The sequence below is a fragment of the Vulpes lagopus genome, chromosome 15, assembly GCF_018345385.1.
Source record: "Vulpes lagopus strain Blue_001 chromosome 15, ASM1834538v1, whole genome shotgun sequence".
Taxonomy (NCBI): domain Eukaryota; kingdom Metazoa; phylum Chordata; class Mammalia; order Carnivora; family Canidae; genus Vulpes; species Vulpes lagopus.
This window is the reverse complement of record NC_054838.1, coordinates 26,775,777-26,798,203: the sequence shown is the minus strand read 5'-3', so window position 1 is coordinate 26,798,203 and position 22,427 is coordinate 26,775,777. Positions and strand designations below refer to the sequence as shown.

Below are 22,427 nucleotides of genomic sequence, written 5' to 3'. Positions count from 1 at the left end.
CCATATACCCAGGAGACCTGAGAAGTGGTGGAGGCCAAGAAGTCTGAGTGCACCTTTCTTAGGAGCCTTCAAATCTTTCTCCTCCCCCGCACAACCAGGGGGTTACAGGTGTGCCACCCAAGGCCTGGATACAGCAACCTCTTTCTCTCGTCTCTGCCTCTTGGTAGCAGGGTCTTGGCACGTGGGTTCATCACTCTGGGGCCCTGCAGCCAAACTGCCCATCCCGACAAATCCCATGCCTCTATACTGTTCCCTATACCTGAATGTTCTATAGCCTGCCTTGCTAACACCTATTCATCTTTCAATATCCAGATAGAATGTCGCCTCTTCCAGAAAGCCTTCCTTGACCCCAACCAAGATAATGTAGCTGTCCCACCCTCACCTTGAGGCCTCCACAGCTCCCCGTGCTTCCTTCCCCATCGCTGTGTGCCTCACTGTGTGCTGCCGTCCTGTGTACGTCCCCCTGAAAGGCAGGGGCCAGGGTGGACTGATGCAGGGGCTGTACAGAGCCTGACATGCAGAAGGTGCTCCATCAGTAAACTGAGAGGCCCACACCCCAAGTGCCCATGGGGGCAAAGCCTTCCTGGACACATCAGAGCAGAGGCTGCCACTCTCCACAGTGTTGGGAGCCTGCTGCATGTGTCACACAGGATGAATGACAGGGATGAACTTGAGTGTCACAAGTTTAAAAAGCACTTTCCATTCGTGCTCACTCATACCCTCATATTCTTGAGAGGTTGAGATTTCTGATCCTATTTTCCATATGGGGGGGTGAGATCCCCAGAGGGTAAGTGAGCCACCCAGCCATGTCTGAGAGGGAAGGTAGGGCTGGCATCCTGGCTCTCTAGCTTCCAAAGCTCTGGAAGTGATGAGGGGGACCATGAGGGAGCCCAGCTTCCCCTACTTGGCACTTGGCCCTAGAGCCAATTCCTGGTGAGATCAAAGGGATCTCCACAGCAGGGAACAGCTGCAGCCCCTGTACCCAGCACAAGCAGGAACAGAGGAGGTCTGAGGAAGGACTGAGGGATCACACTGAAACTACAAGCAGGACTTCTTTCCAAGAGGAACAGGGCAGCTCTCAGGAGGGCTAAGGTTCCATTAATGATTCACTCATTCAACAAATATTTACTGAGCACCTACTATATGCCATACACTATACTAGATTCCAGGGAGACAACACTGAGAAAGATAAGTCCCTGCTTCCCTCCTGATGATCTTACAGGGGACGTAATTACCAAACAGATAAGGACGCATGAAAAATTATAAGGTAACGAGAAGGGATAGAAACAATACAGCAAGATGTGGTAACTAGGAGGCTGTTCTACACATGGCATGGCCAGAAAAAGGTCTCTGAGAGGAGGCTGAGGATCCAAAGCAGCCATGAGAAGATCTGGACAGAGGGGCAGCTCATGCAAAGGGCCTGGGGTAGGACAGAACTGGTGGGAATGCTGGAGGAAAGGGAAGGCCAGTGGCAGTTCTAGAGCATGGCGTGGTAGGAGATGAGGTTGTAAGGCAGTGGGGGCTGCTCACGTGGGGCTTCATGGCCTTCTGGAAGAGTTTGGAAGGTCTGACATATAATGAAGGGGCAGCTGGCAGTTCATCACCTGACATCAGAGCTCTGGGGATCTGTGGTGTCTCCACCATTGGGGCAGCTTATGCAAAAAAAGCTTGGCAAGGAGTGATCTACTATCCCGTCCCAGAGACTGGGAGCAACCTTTACTCATTCAGGAAACTGCTGGGCATCTGCAATAGCCAGAGCCCTGTGCTCAGCCCTTCACCTCCTCTCTTGGTTAAGGAGATAAGTCACAGACTGGGAGATGGATCTGGGTTCCAATCCTGGGTTTGATAACTCTGAACCAGCCCCTTCTCTCTGGAGCCCTCAATATCCCATAGGGAATGTGAGAGCTGAGCCAGATCCAGCACCAACAGACAGCTATGATTTTATGACTCAAGTACTTGCTGCTGAATTGGAGGTGGGAGGATGGGGGTGGGGCAGGATTTCCACATCGGCTATTGAGTCACCCAGCGGCCAATAAAATATTACTCTTAGCCCTCTTTTCCCAATACAGAGGAGCCCTTAGTAGCACAGATAACCCCAAAGGGGCCTCTGTGTGGTTAGGGAAGAGGTGCAGGGGAAGGGAGACAGCTGTAAAGAAATGGGGGGGACGGGAATAGGAGAGTGATGTTTTCATCCTAGGATTTAGGACTGGGTTGGGCGATTGTCAACCCATAGCCCCAATTACCCAGCAATCTAGCCTCTTAGTTTCACTCCCTACCAAGCTCCTACTTGCATACCCCAGTAATGGGGAGCTCCATCTCTATCCACACCAAGCCTGTTGCAGTCCTCAACAGCTGTTAGAAAGGATTTTTCCATGACATCAAAACCTGCCTCTTGTAATCCCACCCCTGCTCCTGGCCTTGTTTTTTTGGAGATACACAGAACAAAAAAATCAACTCAGAATTTTCCTGGAGGTGCCACCATTTTGTGCTGGGTCTCATGCTAAACCCTGAGGATCTAGGCAGGCGTCAGAGGGCTCTGACCTGAAGAGCCTCTGGTCCAGGGACAAAAGCAGGGATACAAATGTGACTAACTCCGCAGCCTCCACCCCAGGCACAGGATAGTTCTTCAGAGACTAGAAGTTACCAGACATTAGAGGACTCCCACCTCCCCCACCAGACACCCACCCACCCATGCTCCCACAGCTGGCTTTGTCTTTTGGCCCAGAAACCAGTCACCAAGGTACCTATTTCAATCTCTCACCTAGCACAGGACTTCCTTTCTCAGAATCCATGGTCTCTCCTTGAATATCGCCACTGACGAGGTGTTCACCACCTCACAACAGTGGACACTTATCCAGAGAGGCAAATCAGGCCACTGAGGAGTGTCTTCAAAGACCAAGGATGTAAAAAAGCCGATCTAATGGAGATACCTAGATAACCTAAAATTTGCTTCAGCACCCTCCCTGACCCCACCCAGTCTTTCGCCAAAGTAGATCCAGAGAGTTAACATACGACTTGTTTGCATTTCATACCAGCCCTTGCTAGATCCTAAGATGGTATTCCTTGCAGCCAGTTAAGAAAAAAGCGGGGGGCAATAGGGGAGGAGTTCTTAAGATCTGAAAACAACATGGGGAAATGCTCCTGATAGGATGTTATGGGACTTGGTCAAAATCATTCACTAAAAGTCCTCCTAAAATACAAACTTGAGGTTGAAAACCAGAGTCAACAGCTCCTGGAAGACACGGCTCCCAGCTGGTAGACAGCAGAGGCAAGGGGAGGGGATCTCCAGGAAGGACGACCATAGACAGCATACCAGTCCCGACCATAGAGAGCACACCAGTCCCATTCCCAGGAGACAAAAGCATTTTAAAACCATGAATATGGGTAAGTCCCTTCCTTCCCTTGTTGCGGGCATCAAAGGGTACAATGAGCAGAAAATCTTTCTTAAATAAGAGAAGAGGCTGTCATATGCTATTGGGCCAGATACATGGGGCAGCTCAGGCTGCTTGTCCCCAAAATGGCAAGGGCAGCTCAGTATCTCTCTAAGGGCAATGAGCAGCACTCCAAGGGCAATGCCAATGCCCAGGACACAGTTAAACTGTGATATAGCCACAAGGAGGTTACTTTGCAGCCACTAGAATATTATAAGTGACTCTGAGCTCTAGTGGAAATCCTCAGAGAAGGCAGGATTCAGAACTGTATCTGTAGCATGCCCTCAACTCTATACAATGTGCATAAATAACATTGGAAAGGAATATGTTAACATGGCAAGAGGAAGCTATTTTTGGATAGTTCATGGACCAGCAATTGTTCTTTTCTTCCCATGTTTCATTATTTTTTCAAAATTCCAATAATCAGTATGTTTTATTTTTAAAATGAAGGTGGGTAGAGTAGGCGACTGTCAGTTACCGAAGAAATAATGCTAAGTAAGAGAGGTTCAGCAAGCAGAATAAAGACTTAGGAGGAGGGAGGGAAACTTCAAGACGCACATAGACCAAGGACAGCTGTGGTGACTTCCCAAGTGTCTTCCCTGGCCAAGGCTTCTGTTAAGGAAACCTCAGGAAGGTCATGCCTCTTGCCATCAATTTCTCTACCTATACGTGAATGATTATATATTCACCAAGGGCCTCGATTCCACGATTCCACGCTGGCGGAAGAGGGGCCTGGGCCTCCTGGAGGGTACCCCGGTCCTCCTCTCCACTTTCTAAGGGTGCGTTGCTGCTGAGTGGGCTCCCCAGCCCGGGGCCTCCAGGATGGAAGTAGGGCAGACGACAGTGTGGCACACCTGTCACCAGCCAGGCACCTTCCCCAGCTGGTGGCTGTTTCGGGGGATTGCAAAACCCTGCCACTCTGCCCCATCCAGTCGCTCAGGGCTTGTTCCATCTGATGAGAAGACAGAGGAGGGAACTGCCAGGGAACAGGGCCAGTGTGGCCAGTGCTCGGGGTTGGGGAAGGCTTGTTAAATATCAACCTCATGTCACACACCGGGGAAAACAAGCTGGGGGAAGGAAAGTGATGTAACAGAGGTGGCAAAAACTCAGTGCCAGAGCCAGCATGAACTGACTACCATGCCGCCTGCGCCTGTCAGGTCCCCGGGATCCTGGCCTCTTCCCTGACCCTGAGGCTGGGGCAGGGCGCCGCTTTCGGAGAGGAACGGGGTTGGGACCTCAGCCTGCAGGCGGGCCAGCCCTCCACCTACGTGCCCTCGCACTCCCGTCTTGAGCACACACTCCTGCCTCCCCGGGAGCCCTCGTCCCGTCGTCCTTTCCCCGGAAACCTCCCGCGGCTTCCCACCAGGAATGGGAGCGGCCGAGGCCCGCAGACCGCCCCCCGCGGGATGGGGGCGCCGAGGCCCCGTAGACACCCCCCCCCGGGATGGGGGCGCCGAGGCCCCGCAGACAACCCCCCCGGGATGGGGGCGCCGAGGCCCCGTAGACACCCCCCCCCGGGATGGGGGCGCCGAGGCCCCGCAGACAACCCCCCCCCCGGGATGGGGGCGCCGAGGCCCCGCAGACAACCCCCCCCCGGGATGGGGGCGCCGAGGCCCCGCAGACAACCCCCCCGGGATGGGGGCGCCGAGGCCCCGCAGACAACCCCCCCCCCCGGGATGGGGGCGCCGAGGCCCCGCAGACAACCCCCCCCCGGGATGGGGGCGCCGAGGCCCCGCAGACAACCCCCCCCCCGGGATGGGGGCGCCGAGGCCCCGCAGACAACCCCCCCCGGGATGGGGGCGCCGAGGCCCCGCAGACAACCCCCCCCGGGATGGGGGCGCCGAGGCCCCGCAGACAACCCCCCCCGGGATGGGGGCGCCGAGGCCCCGCAGACAACCCCCCCCCGGGATGGGGGCGCCGAGGCCCCGCAGACAACCCCCCCCGGGATGGGGGCGCCGAGGCCCCGCAGACAACCCCCCCCGGGATGGGGGCGCCGAGGCCCCGCAGACAACCCCCCCCGGGATGGGGGCGCCGAGGCCCCGCAGACAACCCCCCCCCGGGATGGGGGCGCCGAGGCCCCGCAGACAACCCCCCCCGGGATGGGGGCGCCGAGGCCCCGCAGACAACCCCCCCCCGGGATGGGGGCGCCGAGGCCCCGCTGCCCCCCCCCGCTCACCTCGCAGGACCCCCGAGTAGGCGGCTATGAGGGTCTTCATGCTGAGCCGCTGCAGCTCACGGCCCCGCGCCCCTGGCCCATGCCCCGGCCGCCGGGGCCAGGGCTTCGCGCCGAGCTCGGGGGTCGGGGGACGGCGGACGCGGCGCGGGGAGCGGGGCTCGGCGCCCGTCGCAGCCCGAGCAGCAGCCGAGAGCGGGCCGTCGGCGGCGGCCACTGCGCTCGGGCGCCGGGAGCGCGGCGCTTTATCACCTCACAGCGGGCGGCCCGACGCGGGCTGGGCGGGGCCGGCCGTTCCACCCCGCCCCTCGTCCTCGGGGCCCCGGGCGCGGGCTCCGGGGCTGCTCCCCGCGCGCTCGGCCGCTGCCCCCCGGCGCCCCCGCGGCTCCTGGGCCCCGACGCCCAGCACGTGCGGCCGGACGAGCGCCTCCGCCGGTGCGTGTGCCCGTGGCCCCCTTGCACGCCCGCACGCGGCCAAGATGCCGCGGTCCTGCCTCCGGTGGCGGTGCAGGGGCCTAAGCCACCCACGCTGGCTCTACCCTAACATCCGGTTATCAGGAGACCCCACAGAGCGTCTCTGCCCTGCGGGCTGCCGCGGCCCCAGCCCAGCCGGCCCGGTCCCTGCGGGAGGGATGCTCACGTGGGTGAGGGGGCGGGGGCCAGAGACCGCCACCCACAGGTGCTGTTGGCAGTGCTGGGACAGAGGACAGAGGCCCCTGCTTCCGCTGGCACTGGATGCGCTTCCTGGGGAAGTTCGCGCACAGCAGCTTTGCACTCTGGCCCTGCCTTCCTTCAACCTGTTTCCATATCTGTAAAATGGGAATAATGATTATTTGTGTGTGTGTGTGTGTGAGAGAGAGAGAGAGAGAGAGAGAGATGCTTTGAGAACTAAATGAGATGGGACCCCTCGGTGGTTCAGTGGTTGAGCATCTATCTGCCTTCAGCTCAGGTGGTGATCCCAGGGTCTTGGGATCGAGTCCCACATCCGGCTCCTTCAGGGAGTGTGCTTCTCCTTCTGCCTATGTCTCTGCTTCTCTCTGTCTCTCATGAATAAATAAAATCTTTAAAAAAAAAAAAAAAGAACTAAGTGAGGTAAGACATTTAAAAAAAAAAAGCCTTGCATAGTGTCAGGCATATGTTTCAAAATTATCTTCATTGCCCATTGATCAGTAGTGTTGCAGATTGAGTCTGCAAGGCAGAAGGACAGACATAACGTCTTTTTGTTTTGTTTTTGTTTTTGTTTTTGTTTTTGTTTTGTTTTTTTACATAACGTCTTAAACTGGGAATACTCCTTCCACCAGTATTGTGTTGCCAGATGCCATTTGCCACTGGACCAGAGAAGATCAATTTGTTTATGCCAGGCTGAGAGGAAGGAGAAGGGCATCCAGGCAGAGGCCACGGCATGAGTGAAGGCCTGGAGATGGGCCCCCTGAGCGCCCTGGTGTGGCTAGAAGAGGAATGCAGGCAGGGGAATAGAAGTCAAGCCTGCACAGATGTACAGGGACCAGATCTGAAGGGCCTTGTAATCCTGCCAAGACACTTGGACTTCATCCTGTGGGGCATGGACCAAAAGAGAGGTATGGAGAGAAGAGTACCTTGATTGGAGGGTTAGAAAGAGCAGGTGAAGGACTCCTGGGTGGTTCAGCGGTTGAGCATCTGCCTTTGGCTCAGGGTGTGATCCCAGTCTGGGGATGGAGTCCCACATTGGGCTCCCTGTGAGGAGCCTGCTTCTCCCTCTGCCTGTGTCTCTGCCTCTCTCTGTGTGTCTCTCATGAATAAATAAAATCTTTTAAAAGAAAGAAAGAAAGAAAAGAAAGAAAGAAAGAAAGAAAGAAAGAAAGAAAGAAAGAAAGAAAGAAAGAAAGAAAAAAAGAGCGAGCAGGTGGATTGGTGGTATGGTGGGGGCTTGGGGAATAGTAAAATGTAGCTCCAATTTGGCCCTTCACACACATGTGGCAGCTTTCTTTGTCCTCAGACTGTTGTCTCCTGCATGAGGTGAGCATGGGGGACTCATGCCAGGCACTGACTTCTCCTGGCCCCCTCCCCGCACATCCTAACATCCTTACATTCCTGTCTGCAATGGTCTGCCCTGCTCTTCCTACAGTATGTGAGCAGGATGGCTCTGGAAACTGAGTCACATTTCCTTTATCTTCTCCCTACTCAGCCCGTGGGTGCTTTGACCAAACCCTCTCTATCAAAGGGATAGAGAGGCCAGGTCAAGCTGCCAAGCAGGAGTTGACCAAGGTGGGCTTCACCAAAGGTGATGTGTCCCATCACACCCCACCCATCCTCAGTCACCAGTATTGTGTTGCCGTTGGGAATTATGGGTGCAGCTTTGTAATTTGTGGGGGTTGGACATTTGCACACCTGAGACTCCTTAGAGCAACAGCAGCCTTAGCCCCTCCCTCTACTGCACTGGGGCCAGCCCGCAAGGCAGAGAAGACACTTGCCTTAAGAGAGGCACGAGGAGAAAGGCAAAACCAAACATTTACCAAGTACCCTACTCTATGCCAGGCTCTATTCTGTATGCACTTGCTCAATCCTTATAGCTGCTCTGCAGGGGGTAATTATTACCCCACTTCGCCCAGAGAGGTAAAGTGATTTGTTAAGGATTACAAAGTGAGGAAGTAGTAAAGCTGGGATTTACATTCAAGCCTTCCTGAACCTTTAGCCCATGTGCTTTCCCTGACTCATGAGGTTGGGGAGGGTCCAGCCCCGATACTAGAACTATTTAACAAAAGCAAATTCGCAAGCATTACCTCCTTTAAACTTCCCCCGTAGCTCTGTGAGATTATTCCCATTTTGCAGTTAGGAGAACTGATTTTCAGAGAATTGAAGAGCTTTCCAGATGTCAGTGTGGGGGCCAGGATTTGAGCCAGTTCTCGTGCCCAAGGCTAGGGCCAGTCTGGGTCAAACGCATTCCCCGTGCTCAGCTCACTCAGAGAGGGTGGGCGAGGAGATCTTGGCATGGCCCTGTGGTCTCACCCACTCCTCCTTCCTCGGCCAGGAATTTGCCTGGTGGGGCTGCTTTGTGGCATGACTGCACCCCTATTGGAACTGCTTCCCCTCCCTCCAAGTCCCCAACTGTCCTCCTGAGTGACCTAACCACATGCTGTTGATCATCAAGAGCCAGATGGTGGACAGTCTTAGATGCCAGGCAAAGGAGTCTGGACTTTATCCTCAGAGCAATGGGGAGCCATAAAGGATTTTAGCAGGGGTGACAGTCAGTTAGTTTTGTGCTCTAGAAAGATCATTGTCCAAACAAGAACACCTTCGGCTATCACCTCCATGGCATCCTTCCTGACAACCTATGTCTGGTATCAGCCAGTGTCCCTGCAGGAGACAACTTCTCTGTCATTGGGTAGCTTGAGGAAATTTTAATACCAAAACTTTGCAAAAATATAGGCAGGTTGTAGAGGAAACTCAAGAGATGGTGCAGTACCCCAAGGTTAGTAACACTGTGGTGGTGGGGCAGGGGGGGATGTGGCTTGAATTTCCAAAAGGAGGAAGCCAAGCAGGGTGGAGCTATGTAGAGCAGGCTGCCTGATAGAAACCCTGGAAGGGGTGACCTGGCAGGGTCCCTCTCTGTCCCTCCTTCCAGTCTCCTTCAGGGCTGCCCATCAGCCAGAAGGTAAGGAAGCCAAATAGTGCAGTCCATACAGAGAATTCAGGAAGTGTGCAGGATAGAGAAAGGTAAAGAGTGGGGGCCCAGGAGGGTAAATGGAAGGTATGCAGCACATGACCCTCAGAGGATCTCTCAGCTCTGTGTCCCCATCAGACCCTGGCTTTTCTCTTTCAGAGACCTGTACTCTTAATGTTTACACAGCTGTCTTGGCCAGGAGAGGCTACTGGAGGGCGAAGGTGGAATCAGAGGGCTTTATGTCCCAATACCAATGCTGGGCCTGGCCTATAGGAGGGATGTGGGTAATGCTGGATGGAAGAAAGGAAGGAAGGAAGAAGAGAAGAAAGAAGGAGGGAGGGAAACTTCAAGACGCACATAGACCAAGGACAGCTGTGGTGACTTCCCAAGTGTCTTCCCTGGCCAAGGCTTCTGTTAAGGAAACCTCAGGAAGGTCATGCCTCTTGCCATCAATTTCTCTACCTATACGTGAATGATTATATATTCACCAAGGGCCTCGATTCCACGATTCCACGCTGGCGGAAGAGGGGCCTGGGCCTCCTGGAGGGTACCCCGGTCCTCCTCTCCACTTTCTAAGGGTGCGTTGCTGCTGAGTGGGCTCCCCAGCCCGGGGCCTCCAGGATGGAAGTAGGGCAGACGACAGTGTGGCACACCTGTCACCAGCCAGGCACCTTCCCCAGCTGGTGGCTGTTTCGGGGGATTGCAAAACCCTGCCACTCTGCCCCATCCAGTCGCTCAGGGCTTGTTCCATCTGATGAGAAGACAGAGGAGGGAACTGCCAGGGAACAGGGCCAGTGTGGCCAGTGCTCGGGGTTGGGGAAGGCTTGTTAAATATCAACCTCATGTCACACACCGGGGAAAACAAGCTGGGGGAAGGAAAGTGATGTAACAGAGGTGGCAAAAACTCAGTGCCAGAGCCAGCATGAACTGACTACCATGCCGCCTGCGCCTGTCAGGTCCCCGGGATCCTGGCCTCTTCCCTGACCCTGAGGCTGGGGCAGGGCGCCGCTTTCGGAGAGGAACGGGGTTGGGACCTCAGCCTGCAGGCGGGCCAGCCCTCCACCTACGTGCCCTCGCACTCCCGTCTTGAGCACACACTCCTGCCTCCCCGGGAGCCCTCGTCCCGTCGTCCTTTCCCCGGAAACCTCCCGCGGCTTCCCACCAGGAATGGGAGCGGCCGAGGCCCGCAGACCGCCCCCCGCGGGATGGGGGCGCCGAGGCCCCGCAGACAACCCCCCCCCGGGATGGGGGCGCCGAGGCCCCGCAGACAACCCCCCCCGGGATGGGGGCGCCGAGGCCCCGCAGACAACCCCCCCCGGGATGGGGGCGCCGAGGCCCCGCTGCCCACCCCTCGCCTCGGGATGGGGGCGCCGAGGCCCCGCAGACAACCCCCCCCCGGGATGGGGGCGCCGAGGCCCCGCAGACAACCCCCCCCGGGATGGGGGCGGCCGAGGCCCCGCAGACAACCCCCCCGGGATGGGGGCGGCCGAGGCCCCGCAGACAACCCCCCCCCGGGATGGGGGCGCCGAGGCCCCGCAGACACCCCCCCCCCGGGATGGGGGCGCCGAGGCCCCGCAGACAACCCCCCCCCGGGATGGGGGCGCCGAGGCCCCGCAGACAACCCCCCCCGGGATGGGGGCGGCCGAGGCCCCGCAGACAACCCCCCCGGGATGGGGGCGGCCGAGGCCCCGCAGACAACCCCCCCCCGGGATGGGGGCGCCGAGGCCCCGCAGACAACCCCCCCCGGGATGGGGGCGCCGAGGCCCCGCAGACACCCCCCCCCCGGGATGAGGGCGGCCGAGGCCCCGCTGCCCACCCCTCGCCTCGGGATGGGGGCGCCGGGGCCCCGCAGACACCCCTCCCCACTGCCCCCCCGGGATGGGGGCGGCCGAGGCCCCGCTGCCCCCCCCCCGCTCACCTCGCAGGACCCCCGAGTAGGCGGCTATGAGGGTCTTCATGCTGAGCCGCTGCAGCTCACGGCCCCGCGCCCCTGGCCCATGCCCCGGCCGCCGGGGCCAGGGCTTCGCGCCGAGCTCGGGGGTCGGGGGACGGCGGACGCGGCGCGGGGAGCGGGGCTCGGCGCCCGTCGCAGCCCGAGCAGCAGCCGAGAGCGGGCCGTCGGCGGCGGCCACTGCGCTCGGGCGCCGGGAGCGCGGCGCTTTATCACCTCACAGCGGGCGGCCCGACGCGGGCTGGGCGGGGCCGGCCGTTCCACCCCCGCCCCTCGTCCTCGGGGCCCCGGGGCGCGGGCTCCGGGGCTGCTCCCCGCGCGCTCGGCCGCTGCCCCCCGGCGCCCCCGCGGCTCCTGGGCCCCGACGCCCAGCACGTGCGGCCGGACGAGCGCCTCCGCCGGTGCGTGTGCCCGTGGCCCCCTTGCACGCCCGCACGCGGCCAAGATGCCGCGGTCCTGCCTCCGGTGGCGGTGCAGGGGCCTAAGCCACCCACGCTGGCTCTACCCTAACATCCGGTTATCAGGAGACCCCACAGAGCGTCTCTGCCCTGCGGGCTGCCGCGGCCCCAGCCCAGCCGGCCCGGTCCCTGCGGGAGGGATGCTCACGTGGGTGAGGGGGCGGGGGCCAGAGACCGCCACCCACAGGTGCTGTTGGCAGTGCTGGGACAGAGGACAGAGGCCCCTGCTTCCGCTGGCACTGGATGCGCTTCCTGGGGAAGTTCGCGCACAGCAGCTTTGCACTCTGGCCCTGCCTTCCTTCAACCTGTTTCCATATCTGTAAAATGGGAATAATAATTATTTGTGTGTGTGTGTGTGTGAGAGAGAGAGAGAGAGAGAGAGAGATGCTTTGAGAACTAAATGAGATGGGACCCCTCAGTGGTTCAGTGGTTGAGCATCTATCTGCCTTCAGCTCAGGTGGTGATCCCAGGGTCTTGGGATCGAGTCCCACATCCGGCTCCTTCAGGGAGTGTGCTTCTCCTTCTGCCTATGTCTCTGCTTCTCTCTGTCTCTCATGAATAAATAAAATCTTTAAAAAAAAAAAAAAAGAACTAAGTGAGGTAAGACATTTAAAAAAAAAAGCCTTGCATAGTGTCAGGCATATGTTTCAAAATTATCTTCATTGCCCATTGATCAGTAGTGTTGCAGATTGAGTCTGCAAGGCAGAAGGACAGACATAACGTCTTTTTGTTTTGTTTTTGTTTTTGTTTTTGTTTTTGTTTTGTTTTTTTACATAACGTCTTAAACTGGGAATACTCCTTCCACCAGTATTGTGTTGCCAGATGCCATTTGCCACTGGACCAGAGAAGATCAATTTGTTTATGCCAGGCTGAGAGGAAGGAGAAGGGCATCCAGGCAGAGGCCACGGCATGAGTGAAGGCCTGGAGATGGGCCCCCTGAGCGCCCTGGTGTGGCTAGAAGAGGAATGCAGGCAGGGGAATAGAAGTCAAGCCTGCACAGATGTACAGGGACCAGATCTGAAGGGCCTTGTAATCCTGCCAAGACACTTGGACTTCATCCTGTGGGGCATGGACCAAAAGAGAGGTATGGAGAGAAGAGTACCTTGATTGGAGGGTTAGAAAGAGCAGGTGAAGGACTCCTGGGTGGTTCAGCGGTTGAGCATCTGCCTTTGGCTCAGGGTGTGATCCCAGTCTGGGGATGGAGTCCCACATTGGGCTCCCTGTGAGGAGCCTGCTTCTCCCTCTGCCTGTGTCTCTGCCTCTCTCTGTGTGTCTCTCATGAATAAATAAAATCTTTTAAAAGAAAGAAAGAAAGAAAAGAAAGAAAGAAAGAAAGAAAGAAAGAAAGAAAGAAAGAAAGAAAGAAAGAAAAAAAGAGCGAGCAGGTGGATTGGTGGTATGGTGGGGGCTTGGGGAATAGTAAAATGTAGCTCCAATTTGGCCCTTCACACACATGTGGCAGCTTTCTTTGTCCTCAGACTGTTGTCTCCTGCATGAGGTGAGCATGGGGGACTCATGCCAGGCACTGACTTCTCCTGGCCCCCTCCCCGCACATCCTAACATCCTTACATTCCTGTCTGCAATGGTCTGCCCTGCTCTTCCTACAGTATGTGAGCAGGATGGCTCTGGAAACTGAGTCACATTTCCTTTATCTTCTCCCTACTCAGCCCGTGGGTGCTTTGACCAAACCCTCTCTATCAAAGGGATAGAGAGGCCAGGTCAAGCTGCCAAGCAGGAGTTGACCAAGGTGGGCTTCACCAAAGGTGATGTGTCCCATCACACCCCACCCATCCTCAGTCACCAGTATTGTGTTGCCGTTGGGAATTATGGGTGCAGCTTTGTAATTTGTGGGGGTTGGACATTTGCACACCTGAGACTCCTTAGAGCAACAGCAGCCTTAGCCCCTCCCTCTACTGCACTGGGGCCAGCCCGCAAGGCAGAGAAGACACTTGCCTTAAGAGAGGCACGAGGAGAAAGGCAAAACCAAACATTTACCAAGTACCCTACTCTATGCCAGGCTCTATTCTGTATGCACTTGCTCAATCCTTATAGCTGCTCTGCAGGGGGTAATTATTACCCCACTTCGCCCAGAGAGGTAAAGTGATTTGTTAAGGATTACAAAGTGAGGAAGTAGTAAAGCTGGGATTTACATTCAAGCCTTCCTGAACCTTTAGCCCATGTGCTTTCCCTGACTCATGAGGTTGGGGAGGGTCCAGCCCCGATACTAGAACTATTTAACAAAAGCAAATTCGCAAGCATTACCTCCTTTAAACTTCCCCCGTAGCTCTGTGAGATTATTCCCATTTTGCAGTTAGGAGAACTGATTTTCAGAGAATTGAAGAGCTTTCCAGATGTCAGTGTGGGGGCCAGGATTTGAGCCAGTTCTCGTGCCCAAGGCTAGGGCCAGTCTGGGTCAAACGCATTCCCCGTGCTCAGCTCACTCAGAGAGGGTGGGCGAGGAGATCTTGGCATGGCCCTGTGGTCTCACCCACTCCTCCTTCCTCGGCCAGGAATTTGCCTGGTGGGGCTGCTTTGTGGCATGACTGCACCCCTATTGGAACTGCTTCCCCTCCCTCCAAGTCCCCAACTGTCCTCCTGAGTGACCTAACCACATGCTGTTGATCATCAAGAGCCAGATGGTGGACAGTCTTAGATGCCAGGCAAAGGAGTCTGGACTTTATCCTCAGAGCAATGGGGAGCCATAAAGGATTTTAGCAGGGGTGACAGTCAGTTAGTTTTGTGCTCTAGAAAGATCATTGTCCAAACAAGAACACCTTCGGCTATCACCTCCATGGCATCCTTCCTGACAACCTATGTCTGGTATCAGCCAGTGTCCCTGCAGGAGACAACTTCTCTGTCATTGGGTAGCTTGAGGAAATTTTAATACCAAAACTTTGCAAAAATATAGGCAGGTTGTAGAGGAAACTCAAGAGATGGTGCAGTACCCCAAGGTTAGTAACACTGTGGTGGTGGGGCAGGGGGGGATGTGGCTTGAATTTCCAAAAGGAGGAAGCCAAGCAGGGTGGGAGCTATGTAGAGCAGGCTGCCTGATAGAAACCCTGGAAGGGGTGACCTGGCAGGGTCCCTCTCTGTCCCTCCTTCCAGTCTCCTTCAGGGCTGCCCATCAGCCAGAAGGTAAGGAAGCCAAATAGTGCAGTCCATACAGAGAATTCAGGAAGTGTGCAGGATAGAGAAAGGTAAAGAGTGGGGGCCCAGGAGGGTAAATGGAAGGTATGCAGCACATGACCCTCAGAGGATCTCTCAGCTCTGTGTCCCCATCAGACCCCTGGCTTTTCTCTTTCAGAGCACCTGTACTCTTAATGTTTACACAGCTGTCTTGGCCAGGAGAGGCTACTGGAGGGCGAAGGTGGAATCAGAGGGCTTTATGTCCCAATACCAATGCTGGGCCTGGCCTATAGGAGGGATGTGGGTAATGCTGGATGGAAGAAAGGAAGGAAGGAAGAAGAGAAGAAAGAAGGAGGGAGGGAGAGATGAGGATGCCACAGGCTAAGCTAAAGTGATAGCAGGGCCAAAGGTAAGAAGGCTGAAGAAAATGCTGAGGTTTTAGAATCTCCAGGATTTGGTGACATGGACATAGGGCAGAAGACCCACACGGATGATGAAAGATGTCTTCAGGTTTCAAGCTTCCCAGCTCCAAGGCCAAGCATTAGGGAGGACTGGGCAATAATAGCCTTTGGCCACATTTTGTGTGACAGGTCTGGCCAGCTGGTGAGGAGCAGGGCTGAGACCCTTGGGAACAAGCCATCACAACAGCCCAGGCCCCATTTTAGAATTCTCTGTTGCAATATGTACTGAAAGTTCCCCTTGCGTCATCTGTCTGCAAGTTTCTTACTCAATTTCTCCCAAGACTGTTCCCCTGCAGGGAAGGGGGACAAACCTTATGGTGCATAGAGAGCTCCTTGGGCATCTTGTGTGGCTCACCTTCCCTGAGATCCTCCCAGCCTGGTGCTGGTCTGGGTGCAGCCTCTGCTCCCCAGGAGCCTACTTTCTGAGGGAAGAAGCAGACACATTAAAAAAAATAGCTATGTGTGAGGATAAATGTTAACTAGACTTACTATGGTGATCATTTTGCAATATATACATATAGAGGATTATCTTGTATACCTGAAACTAATGTTATACCTCAATTCTGTTTTTAAAAAGACTGTTACTATTCAGCAGTCGTTTTCCCAGCTTTCTTTAGCAGCGAAATCCTTTCTTCAAATCCAGCCTTGTTCGGGAGCAGATGAGGGCAGCTGCTCTAGTTCAGCAGGGGTAGCCCAGGATTCCACATGGTCAGCCTCTCCTTTGGGTAGCCCCTACACTCCAATTGCTGGGGCTCTAGGGACACAGCTGAAAACACTCTCAGTGCAGAATAGTGAATGCTGGGACAGGGGATGCAACTCACTGGAGATGGCAAGGCCCATGCTCCCCAGGCCAGGAGCAAAATATAGCCCCTAGAGAGGTGGGACCCTGGTCACATCCATCTCACTGAGCAGGGGCTTAGGACACGTCTGCTAATGGATCATTTTTGTAGTAAGTAGAAGAAGTATACCTGGACAAGGCACTTCTCCTAATCCATATGCACCTTGACCTTGACCCAAGCCCCAGACTGAATAAGCCCTAACCTTGCAACCTGTCACCGTTGCTTTACGTGTTTGAGCCCCACTTTTCCCTGTGCTCCATCCAAATGGGAATAAAAGTACCTCCTTCCTAGGATTGTAAGGGCTAAAATAATATAAAGTGCCTAGAACAGAGGCTGGTGTATAGCATTCGACAAATGTTGTTATCAATAGAAGTATTATGACTGATGCTAATGACTGAGAAGACAGGTTTACCTGGAAATGGGGCAAGCTGTCCAAAAGCCATTATGTAATGGAGGGAAGAGTGAAATGCCCAGAGAAACTAGGGAAACTGGGGAGCACAAGAAAACACAAACAGGCACCTCAGCATGACCACAGTTCCCAAAGGAAAACCATAATGAAAAGCAAAGGTCCTGGAAGTCAAAGGAGACTAGAAATGTGTGTGAGGATCGTGTTTGGCTGGAGAAACAGTGGGAGACTAGAGGGAGGCAAGCTCTACTAGCCTCTTCACTGATCCATGTCTCCATCCTTGTGCTCTACACTGACCCCCAGAATGATCTTTAGAACATGCAACTCAACCATTCTCACTGTGGCTCCCATAGCTTTAGGATGAGGCCCAAGCTCCTTAACATGGCATTCAAGACCTCATGTGATCCTGCTCCTACTACTCTCTCCAGCCTTCCTCTATGTCTCTCTCTGATATGGATTCAGCTCTCTGATCATATCAGGTCACTTGCTGTGTCCTTGAATGAACTTTCCCCTTCGGGGTCTTTGCTCACACTGTGCTCTTGAACTGAAGTGCTTTGAACTGAGGTGCCCTTTCCCCTTCTTGAACTGAAAAGCATCTCCTTTTCTGCACCCTGCCCATCCTTACTATCTTTACACATCTTCCTTCAAGAAGCCTTATTTTTGTTTGTTTTGTTTGTTTGTTTGTTTGTTTGTTTGTTTGTTTAACTTCCACTTCCACTTTAACACTGGGACCTGGGCTAGGAATCTGCTTGGAGAGGTATATAGTTTGGAGAAGCACACATTTTGGAGAAACAGTTTGTATAATTCATCTGTCTAGATTCCTCTCTCTCCCATCTGACTGTAGGCAAACACAAAGCTGATTCAAATCACTTAGCATGAGACCTGGTATAAGGAAGGCATCAGAAAAAAAAAAAATGTATTGACTTCCTCAAGGGTAAAGACTGGATCTTACTCATTTCATTGCCCGCTCCCTGGTTCTGCAATTACATGCACTCTTACAACCTAGAAAATACAGTTTGGGATTCTGTATTACAGCTCATGCTACCCAGAATAACTTTTGTCATCGTTCATTTATTCACTCATTCAACACATTTATCGTGTACATGCTCTTTGCCAAGACCTGTGCAGGTATAGAGATATAATAGTGAAGAGAAGTCAGACTCAGTCCCAACCCTCCTGGAGCTTTTGAACTTCCAAGGTCAAATTGAGAAGAGGTAGTACCATCCTCATTGGAGTTTTCAAGGAAGGGAATCTTTAAAGAAAGAGACCAGAAATTGAAATGAATTTAGCCCTGACCTTGTACGTACCAGTTATTTAACTTTCAGAACCCTGGAGATATGAGTTTACAAGTTTAAAGTAAAGATGAAGAAACAGAGAGGCTTAGAGAGGCGATAGTGAGAAAAGGGGCTGAGACTGGTATCCTAACATAAAATGCCAAAGCCCTCACTTGTTCTAATTCACCTGGGCCTGGATGGAAGGGACAAAGGGAAGAACGGAGAGAGGCAGAAAGAAAGAAGCTAAGCTACCCCTTCAGTCCTGTACTGGAACAGTGTTGTGAAGGTGACTTGGACAGGAAGGATAGAAAAAATCTGGGGATTTTCCGACATTGCCATTGGGCAATCCCCAGAATTATGTCATGGTTGTCACTTCTTGTGTACCTGGTATTGAGAAAGAGGTTCAGGCCTGAAAATAAACTCAGGGGAATTTGGACCGAGGTGCTAGCCCACTGTGGCCTCTGCCAACCTAACCCTTTGATGCTGGAGGATTGTTCTCTACAGCAGTTTAGACATTCTGTGGTCTGTACTTCTCTTCTTGTCCACACAAACCTCAGTATTATGCCAGACACAGATAGGAGAAGAAATGGCTTGGCTACTCGGACACCCCTCCCTTAGGACATTTCAACTAAGATATCAAATATATTGACACACAGTTGATCATAAGCACTCATTGTCCTTTTAATATCTACAGGATCTGTAGTTATGTCTCTTTTTCATTCCTAATATTGGCAATTTTTTCTTTTCTTTTTTCTCCTTACCAGTCTGACTAGAAGTTTATCAATCTTATCTATTTTTCCAATAACAATCTTTAGTTTCAGGACGCCTGGGTGGCTCAGCAGTTGAGTCTGCCTTCGGCCCAGGGCTTGATCCTGGAGTCCCAGGATGAAGTCCCACATTGGGCTCCCTGTGTGGAGCCCGCTTCTCTCTCTGCCTATGTCTCTGCCTCTCTCTGTGTGTGTGTGTCTCATGAATAAGTAAAGTAAATCTTAAGAAAAAAAAAAAACCTTTAGTTTTCAGTTATTTTTTGTGTTTTCAATTTCATTTATTTCTGCTCTTTATTATTTCCGTCCTTTGACTTGTTTTGGATATCACTTATTCTTTTTCTTAAGCTTAGTTTATTGATGCCAAGCCTTTCTTATTTTCTAACATGAGCATTTAATGCTATAAATTTCCCTCTATGAACTACTCTATCTGTACCCCATAAATTTTGATAAGTTGTGTTTTCATTTTCATTCAGTTCAAAATTCATTTTCATTCAGTTTTAAAATTTCTTTTGTACTTTCTTTTACCCATTGGTTGTTTAGAAGTATGTTGTTTCCAAATATTTGGGGGTTTTTCAGTTGTCTTTTTGTTATTGATTTCTAATATGATTCCATTTTCATTAGGAAACATACTTCATATGATTTCATTTCTTTTAAATTTGTTGAAGTTTTTTTCATGGGTAGAATATGGTAATATGGTATGTCTTGGCAAACCTCTCCCCCTGCTAAATCTTTAATGTACACTTGAAATGAGTGTTAATTCTGCTGATGCTGTGTAGTGTCCAGCACACTGATAAAGTTCAGTCAAGTTGTTTGATATTGTTGTTTGGATTTTCTAAATCCTTGTGATTTTCTGTCTACTTGTTCTATCAGTTGCTGAATGGAGAGAGGAAATATGAAGTCTCCAACTTTAATTGTGGATTTATCTATTTTTTCTTTCAATTCTATCAGATATTGCTTCATGTATTTTGGAGATCTGTTATTAGGTTCTATTTATTTAGGATTATTATATTTTCTTGATAAATTGGCCCCTTTATCATTATATAATATCCCTCTCTATTTCTGGTAATATTCCTTGTTCTGAAATCTATTTTGCCTGATATTAATATAGTCATCAACTTTCTTTTGATTACTGTTTGGTTAGAGTTTGCATGGTGTAACTTATTCCATCCCTTTTTAACCTATATGTTTTTATATTTAAAGTGAAGTCCTTAACATATAGATGATCAAGAGACACTTGAAAAGATGCTCATCATCAGGGAAATGTAAATCAAAACCACAATAAGATATTACCTCACATCAGTCAGAATGGCTAAAATAAAAAGACAAGAAATAACAAGTGTTGGTAAGGATGTGGAGAAAAAGGAACCCTCGCATACTGTTGGTGGGAATGTAAATTGATATAACCACTGTGGAAAACAGTATGGAGGTTCCTCAAAAATTAAAAATAAAAATACTATATGATCCAATAATGGCATTCCTGGGTATTACCCAAAGATATGAAAATACTATGAAAGGATATATACACCACTATGTTTATTGCAGCATTAACAGTAGCCAAGTTATAGAAGCAACCTAAGTGTTCAGTGATAAACAAATGGATAAACAAAAAAAGGAAGATGTATATATAAACAATGGATTATTACCTAGCCATAAAAAAGGATGAGATCATGCCATTTGCAACAAAATGGATGGACCTAAAGGGTATTATACTAAGTAAAAGAAGTTAGACTGAGAAAGCCAAATGCTATATGATTTCACTCATATGTGGAATCTAAAACAAACAAACAAAAAGCAGAATCAGAGCTTTAAATTCAAAGAAAAAATGTGGTTGCCTGAAGCTAGTGGGAAGGTGTGCAAAATGGGTTAAGGGGAGGGGGAGATACAGATTTCCAGTTATGGAATGAATAAGTTGTGGGAATAAAAGTCACAGAATAAGGAATATAGTCAGTGATATGGTAATAGAGTTGTATGGTGACAGATGGTAGCTACACTTGTGGTGAGCATAGCATAATGTTTAAACTTGTCGAATCATTATGTGGTATACCTGAGACTCCTGTAACACTGTGTCAACTACACTCAAAAATAAGTAAATAAGGTGCCTGGGTGGCTCAGTTGGTTAAGCGTCTGCCTTCGGTTCAGGTCATGATCGCAGGATCCTGGGATTGAGTCCCATGTTGGGTTCCCTACTCAGCAAGGAGCCTGCTTCTCCTTCTGCTTCTCCCCCTGCTCATGTTCTCTCTCTTTCAAATAAATAAATGGAATTTTTAAATAAATCAACAAAGTGAGGTTCTTAAAATAATAAATAAATGAAAGTGAGATTCTTATAGACAGCATATAATTGAATCTTTTTAAAAATCCTATTTGGGCAGCCCGGGGGACTCAGCAGTCTAGTGCCACCTTCAGCCCAGGGCCTGATTCTGGAGACCCAGGATCGAGTCCTGTGTCAGGCTCCCTGCATGGAGCTTGCTTCTCCCTCTGCCTGTGTCTCTGCCTCTCTCTCTCTCTCTCTCTCTCTGTGTCTCTTATAAATAAATAAATAAAATATTTTAAAAATAAAAAATAAAATAAATTTAAAAATCCTATTTGATAATCTCTGCCTTTTAATTGGATGTTTAACAAGATCATTCACCATTTATATATAACTACCGATATGGCTGGATTTTTTTTTAATAATTTTTTTAAATTTATTTATGATAGTCACAGAGAGAGAGAGAGAGAGGCAGGGACACAGGTGGAGGAAGAAGCAGGCTCCATGCACCGGGAGCCCGATGTGGGATTCGATCCCGGGTCTCCAGGATCGCGCCCTGGGCCAAAGGCAGGCGCCAAACCGCTGCGCCACCCAGGGATCCCTGGCTGGATTTAAATGCACTGCCTCACCAGTTTTTTTCTTTTTTTTTTGAGATCTGATCCTATACTTTTTTCTCTTTTCAAGCGTTATTTTTTATTAATCTTATATTTTATTATAATTCCATTCGATTCTACTATGGAATTATTGATCGTACCACTTTAAAAGGTTTTTAGTGGTCGATTTGGGGTTCACAATATACATCTTGAACTTAATAAGAGTCTACCCTTGAATAATAATGTACCATTCCATATACAGGTGAACAAGCCTTACAATAGCCTACTTCCCTTTCCTCGCTCCTATTCTGTGTGCTATTTTTGTTATACATTTTATTTCTAAAGAGGTTATAAACTCTATGATGTTACTATTTTTGCTTTAGATAATTTATTTTCTTTTAAAGTGATTAAAAATAAGAATAAAGTTTTTTTGTATTTACCTTCATTTTTTGTTTGTTTTACAATTTCTTTTCATCTTCATTGTGTTAATCCAGGTTTCATCTGCTTACGAATATGTTCCATCTAAATAACTTTCTTTCAGCATTTTGCGTTGTACAGGTCTGGCAATGTTGCCTCTCAGTCTTTGTCTTTCAAAAATCTTCATTTTACCTTCGCTTCTGAAAGGTTATTTTCACTGGAATAGAATTCTGAGCTGATATCTCTTCTCTTCAGTACTTTAAAGATATCGCTCCAGGGGCTTGGGTGGCTCAGTTCCTTAAGCGTCTGCCTTCAACTCAGGTCATGAACTCAGGGTCCTGGGACTGAGCCCCTGTTGGGCTCCCCACGCAGCAGGGAGCTTGCTTCTCCTCCTGCCTCTGTGCTTTCTCTCTCCTTAATAAATAAATAAAATCCTTAAAAAAATAAAAATGTACTTCATTATCTCTTCATTATCTTCTGACTTGCACAAATTCTGACAAGATCCATGGTGATAATTATTTGTGTCCCTTTTAAAATAAAATTACATTTTTTTCTCTGGCTGTCATTAACATTTACTTTCTATTTTTAGTTTTTGGTATTTGATCTGTGTATCTAGGTATGTATGTGCTTTATATTTCTCCTA

At 51.1% G+C, this 22,427-nt stretch overlaps 2 protein-coding genes across 2 annotated transcripts in view; one reads left to right on the top strand and one right to left on the bottom strand.

The window, feature by feature from the left end:
- The window catches only part of DGAT2 (diacylglycerol O-acyltransferase 2), a 32,582-nt gene extending 26,727 nt beyond the window's left edge, over window positions 1–5,855 (bottom strand). The window contains exon 1 of the mRNA XM_041729706.1: window positions 5,608–5,855. Within this exon, the coding sequence (XP_041585640.1) occupies window positions 5,608–5,647 (40 nt within the window). The 5' untranslated portion in view covers window positions 5,648–5,855. The remainder of the gene's footprint in view (window positions 1–5,607) is intronic.
- Window positions 5,856–11,016: 5,161 nt separating this feature from the next.
- On the top strand, window positions 11,017–12,541 carry LOC121476004 (translation initiation factor IF-2-like). The gene is made up of 2 exons (XM_041729705.1): window positions 11,017–11,596; window positions 12,462–12,541. Exons 1-2 carry the CDS (start codon window positions 11,032–11,034, stop codon window positions 12,524–12,526), a joined length of 630 nt encoding a protein of 209 aa, XP_041585639.1. The 5' UTR covers window positions 11,017–11,031; the 3' UTR covers window positions 12,527–12,541.
- The last annotated feature ends 9,886 nt before the right edge of the window (window positions 12,542–22,427 follow it).